Genomic DNA, 6,198 nt, shown 5'->3' with positions numbered 1-6,198 from the left:
TCTTTTTTTGTTTGTTTGTTTTTTGAGACAGAGTCTCACTCTGTTGCCCCAGCTGGAGTGAAGTGGTTCAATCTCGGCTCACTGCAACCTCTACCTCTTGGGTTCAAGCAATTCTCCTGCCTCAGCCTCCCGAGTAGCTGGGACCACAGGTGCGTGCCACCACACCTGGTTAATTTTTATATTTTCAGTAGAGACGGGGTTTCGCCATGTTGGCTGGGCTGGTCACCAACTCCCAACCTCAGGTGATCTGCCGATCTCAGTCACCCAAAGTGCTGGGGTTACAGGCGTGAGCCACCGGGCCCGGCGAGATATTCCTTCACGGCAACACAGAATGGACTGACACACAGGACTAACCGGAATGGTTTGTGTAGTGAGGTGAGGTAAGGATCAAGTGCAAAGCTTCCTGTGGTTGCAGAAGGAAGGGAGGATCTGCAGGCAGAAGGACACAGTAGTGTGGAGGGGTGGGTCTAACAACCCAGGTGGAAAGTGAGGCTCTGAGCTGACCTAAGTGGCTACGTGCCAAGACAAAGATGAACCACGGACTTCCTGTTGACTGGGAGGCAGGCACATGGAGCAAAGGGAGGGCATTGGATGAGGGCATAGGGAAAGCACAGGTGCCACGGTGACGGTTAGAGGGACCTGGTGGCAGGTGTGGGCTGACTCAGGCTTAGGTGTTGCTATCATCTTACTTCCTAGCTGGTAGCTTCTGTCTTCAAACAAACACAAAGACTAAAGACGAATAAAATTGTGTATTGAGCAGAGTGTGCATGAGGGGTGAGAAGTGACACCTCGCCCCCGGCTGTTCTTCAGGGACAGGGGAGGGAAGGCCCCCCTGTAGAGCAGAGCCAGAGCAGAGGCACGGAGATGGCTCCTGAAAATCAACATGCAGGAGGAGGAGGCAGGGAGGAGGGGGCCAGAGGCTTCAGACGGGGACCCCCGTGGCCTCAGCCTCCACCAGCCCTCAGAGAGCCTACAGCTGCCATGAGCTCTTTGCAAGGACATTATAACAGGGGTCCTCACAGAATGAATGCCCGAGGGGCAGTGGGGTGGGAAGAATCCTTAGCCAGGGCCGGCCCATTCCCAAGGGCAAGTCACTTCACCTGTCTCAGTACAAGAGTAATGAGCCCATCATTTACTGCGGTCTGTACAGTGCCCTCACCGTTTGTATCTCAAGCACTTGCTACAGCTCTTGAGATAAGTGTTATCATCATCATCTTCATCACTTGAGTAAAAGTGCCAAAGGGGCGCAGATTATATAGTTTTTCCTTTGATGTAGCCCAAATGCCTAGAACAGTGACTGGTACATAGCCCAGACAGTCAGAACTATTTGTTGAACGAACATGGAATGAATCTCATTTTTGTTTTACTTCCATTTTACAATCAAAGAAGTAGTCTCTGAAGAATGATGCGATACACCCACAGTCACCTGGCCAGGAGTGACGGAGCTAGAGCGGAAACTCAGGCTTATTCCCTCAACCCATGCCACGCCATCTCGTTCCTACTGCCAGCCTCAGCTCAGGGAGCAGAGTATATGGGACAGATGACCTTCCAGGCCCTTTTGAGTTTTTTTTTTTTTTTTTTTTTTTTTGAGATGGAGTTTCACTCATGTTACCCAGGCTGGAGTGCAATGGCGCGATCTCGGCTCACCGCAACCTCCGCCTCCTGGGTTCAGGCAATTCTCCTGCCTCAGCCTCCTGAGTAGCTGGGATTACAGGCACATGCCACCATGCCCAGCTAATTTTTTGTATTTTTAGTAGAGACGGGGTTTCACCATGTTGACCAGGATGGTCTCGATCTCTTGACCTCGTGATCCACCCGCCTCGGCCTCCCAAAGTGCTGGGATTACAGGCTTGAGCCACCACACCCGGCCCCTTTTGAGTTTTGATGCTAGGGAGAAAGGGGCCTTAGAAAGACCAAGACCCAGGCTTCCAACCTTTGGTTTCTCAAAGCCCAACCTCAAGCCCCCAAGGCATCCATGTGAAGCCGCTTCCCTCAGGTCCTGCAGTCCAGGGAGCAGCAGGAGGGCGTAGGGCTCTCTCTGGGGCAGGGTATGGACCCGAAGCCAGTACTTCCCCCTGGCCTGCTGGTACCGGCATTATTTTAGTCAACAAGCATTTCCTGGGCTCTGCCCATGCAGGGCGTGACGCTCACCCAGGGAAGGGGACCCCACGGAAAGCAAGGAGCCAGGCAGGACTGACTCACGCCTGGTTGCAGGAGACCTGATTGAAGCGGCAGGCAAAGATGAAGTTGCCCAGCGTGTCCTCCTCCAGGGACGGCAGAGTCTCTGGCAGCCTTGACAGGATGTTGATGTAGTGGAAGTGGTACCACTCCCTCACTGCATCCACCCCTGATGAGTACGTCTGGTAGAAGCAGTCTGATTTGTTCTGGTTGCACTGGACACAGAGACCAGAGTCAGAGGGGAAACGCAGCCAGGGGTAGGCCCCTTGGCAGGGCCAAGGGCAAAGAATGAGTGGTCTGGGGCTCTGAGGACTGATGGATAGGGGTCGGAAGCCAGGAGTCGGGAGACAGAAGCGGAAGAGAAGCAGAAGTCCCCAGGAGCGTGGACCAGGAGAGCATGGGATTAAGGGAGCTGTGGGCCAGGAGGGAGACCAGTAGCTGCACACGCAGCTTGGGTTCATTTATGCGTCCCCCGGGCCGGAGAGGAGCAAGACTTTCCCTCCCATTTCACTGATGGGAAGACTGAGGGATCAAGACATTCATCCCTGAAAGAGCTGGGACTAGAATTCCAGTCCCCAGACCACTCTTACTAGTGGGAACTTCCCTATCACCTTCCCTGGGCTCCTCCCTCATTCTCCCTTGCTCTTTTCTTTCTTTCTTTCTTCCTTTTTTTTTCAGACAGCGGCTCACTCTGTCACCCATGCTGGAGTGCAGTGGTGTGATCAAGGCTCACTGCAGCCTCCACTTCCCGAGTTCAAGCGATCCTCCCATCTCAGCCTCCTGAGTAGCTGGAACTACAGGCTTGTGCCACCACGACGCCAGCTAATTTTTATATTTTTTTGTAGAGATGAGTTTTCACCATGTTGCCCAGGCTGGTCTAAAACTCCTGGGCTCAGGCGATCTGCACTCCTTGGCCTCCCAAGTACCGGGATTACAGGCGTGGGCGCGGCAGCTCACGCCTGTAATCCCAGCACTTTGGGAGGCCAAGGCAGGCGGATCACCTGAGGTCAGGAGCTCGAGACCAGCCTGACCAACATTGAGAAACCCCGTGTCTACTAAAAATACAAAAGTATCTGGGCGTGGTGGCGCATGCCTGTAATCCCAGCTACTCAGGAGGCTGAAGCAGGAGAATCGCTTGAACCCGGGTGGCAGAAGGTGTACTGAGCCAAGATCGTGCCATTGCACTCCAGCTTGGGCAACAAGAGCGAAACTCCGTCTCAAAAAAAAAAAAAAAATTGTTTCCTTTTTTTAAAAACTGTCTCCTTATTCTCTATCTTGGGCTGTTAGTCCAGTTCTCCATCACGCTGGAGGGTCCCAACTGAGTCCCACCAGTGGGACTGGAATTCAGAAAGTTGCATCTTCCTTCCTGAATCAAGGACCAGAAACAGTAAAACAATAATAATGATAATAATAATAAAAGTACATTTTCCATAATAGATTTGACTTCCCATCATTGAGACGCTTCTACATAGACGCCCTCCCACCTCGGGAAGGAGGCCCCATAAGCTGGGGCACCCAGAGGTGTTTTGATTATCTGGTTATTATTTGTATCTATTCACTTATTTTTTTGCTCGCGAGCCCGCTGGGCCCCGCACGGTGTCACTGGGCTGCGGGGGCGGGTCCGGAAAGGGGCGGGGCCCACTGGGTGGGCGGAGCCGGGGCGCGGCGGGCCTCACCAGCTGGAAGCCGATCTTCCAGTCCTTCCTGTCCACTTGGGGGTTGTGGTCCTGAACGCCGGAGGCCGCGCCACGGGCACGACGGGCCCCGTCAGGCGGGGGCGGGACCCTCAGGCGCTGCAGGGGGTGCGGCAGAGTGCCCCGAAGGTCGCGACGGCCGCGGGAGCGGGCCTCGAGGGCGGTGGAGTTGTACTTGTACAGGTCGTAGAGCGTCTGCTCGGCGATGCGGTCCAGCTCCTCCAGCTCCTCTTTAATCTCCGCATACCTGGAAGGGGCGAGGGGAAAGCGTCGGGCCAGGGGGCCTCGCGCCAGCGTCCGCCCCCCCGGAGGTCGGGGTCCTCATCTGTGCCCCGGGAGGCCGGGCCACCCCGGAGAATCCCGGGCGGGGCTGGGGTCGCCGTGGCGCCTCCCGCCGGTCGGGCGGGGAAGGGTAAACAGGTGTGTCCACGTGGGAGGCGGAGGCAGCGGGCCGGGCTGGGACGGCAGTTACTGCGGCCTGTTTATGGAAGGAGAGAGGCGGGAGGCGCCTGTCGTCTGTGGGGCGCTCTCCTCCCCTTCGCCTGGACCTAGAAGGGAACCCGGAACTCGCCTGCCCTTTACCGAGAAGGGGAAGGGTGCGGGCCTCGACCTGGGCGTGACCGTGGTGCCCAGGTCATCCCGCCCTGATGCCCTCAGGCGAGGGTCAGTGACCGTTCGGCTTGAGTGCCGCGTGGCACCTAAATCAAGAGTTCACAAGTGCACTTTTAGAATCTCCCCAGAAACTGAAAATACAGGATGCCTCACCCACCCCGCCTCCCTCCTCCGAAGACTGTGTTCATATGTTTCGGGTGCGGCCCAAACACCGTAAATTAAACAGTCACTATAAATCCCCACATTCCTTCTTCTCAGTACAGGTCCTATTACCATCTCCATCAGGAAAGTCCAGAGTAGCAGGGCCTTAGGGATGCAATCTACCAAAACAAAGCACATATAGAACTAATAAACTGAACAAGGTTGCAGAGTACAAAACACACAGAAAAGTTAATTGCATTTCCACATGCTAGCAACAAAAAAACGGAAAATAAAACCAGAAATACAGCAGCAATATTAAATAACGTAACATCAAATACATAGAAATAAATGTAACCAAAGATGTGCAAGACTGAAAACTATATTGTGCCCGCTGAAAACGACGTTGAAATCCCCGCCGAAATAAAGACCAGAGTAAATGGAGAGATACATATGTTCATGGATTCAACACAATCCTGATCAAAATTCCAGCTTTTTGTTTTTGTTTTTTTGGACAGGGTCTCGCTCTGTCACCCAAGCTGGAGTGTAGTGACACAGTCACCACTCACTGCAGTCTCCTCCTGGGCTCAAGCAATCCTCCCACCTCAACCTCCCTAGTTGCTGGGACCACAAGGATGCCACCGCACCTAGCTAATTTTTGTGTTTTTTTTGTACAGAGGGGGTTTCACCACGTTGCCCAGGCTGGTCTCTAACTCCTAAGCCCAAGTAATCTAGCCGCCTCGGCCTCCCAACATGGTGGAATTGCAGGTGTGAGCCACTGCACCTGGCTGGGCACCAGTGGCTCACACCTGTAATCACAGCACTTTGAGAGGCCGAGGCGGGTCTATCACTCGGTCAGAAGTTCAAGACCAGCCTGGCCAAGATGGTGAAACCCCGTCTCTACTAAAAATACAAAAATTAATTATCGAGGTACGTAATCCCAGCTACTCGGGAGGCTGAGGCAGGAGAATCACTTGAAGGGGAGTCGGGGGGTGGAGGTTGCAGTGAGCTGAGATCGAGCCATTGTACTCCAGCCTGGGTGAGACTGAAACTCCCATCTCAAAAATAAATAAATAAAAGAAATTGACAGACTGGCTCTAAGATTTATCTGGAAATGCAAACAATCTAGAATAGCCAGAAAATTTTGGAAAACAAGAGCCAAGTTGGAAAATTTATTCCTCCTGACTTCGGTATTTACTATAAAGCCACAGTAATCAAAACAATGTGGTTCTTGGTAAGCAGAGGTAATAGATCAATGGAACAGAGTAAAGTCCAGAAAGAAACTCACACGTAGATGGTCAACTGCTTTTTGACCAAAACGCCAATTAAGTGGAGAAAATAAAATGTGTTGGCAGATTGTGCTAGAACAACTGAATTGGGAAAAAAATGAACCTCAACCTCTATACTACACACACAAAAGTTAATTCAAGATGGATCATAACCTAAACATAAAATTCAGAACCAAAAACACCCTAGAAAATGGAAGATATCTTCCTGAACTCGGGATGGGCAAAATTTTCTTGTAAGAAAAATATCTAACAAAGAATCCCTACAACAGCCCTATGTAGTAAGCACG

The 6,198-nt window shown here is 52.5% G+C and overlaps 1 protein-coding gene across 4 annotated transcripts in view; it reads right to left on the bottom strand.

Moving 5' to 3' along the window:
- SCNN1A (sodium channel epithelial 1 subunit alpha) overlaps positions 1-6,198 on the bottom strand; it is a 32,274-nt gene that overhangs the window by 14,141 nt on the left and 11,935 nt on the right. For all 4 annotated transcript variants that reach the window (XM_037744849.1, XM_037744848.1, XM_017546156.2 and 1 more), the window contains 2 exons: positions 3,855-4,119; positions 2,203-2,393 (listed from right to left, as the gene is read on the bottom strand). In XM_037744849.1, coding sequence (XP_037600777.1) covers positions 2,203-2,393; positions 3,855-4,119 — 456 coding nt within the window. The remainder of the gene's footprint in view (positions 1-2,202; positions 2,394-3,854; positions 4,120-6,198) is intronic.

This window comes from Cebus imitator, unplaced genomic scaffold (assembly GCF_001604975.1).
Source record: "Cebus imitator isolate Cc_AM_T3 unplaced genomic scaffold, Cebus_imitator-1.0 Scaffold187, whole genome shotgun sequence".
NCBI classification, from domain to species: Eukaryota; Metazoa; Chordata; class Mammalia; order Primates; family Cebidae; genus Cebus; species Cebus imitator.
This window is presented reverse-complemented; position numbering and strand designations above follow the sequence as displayed.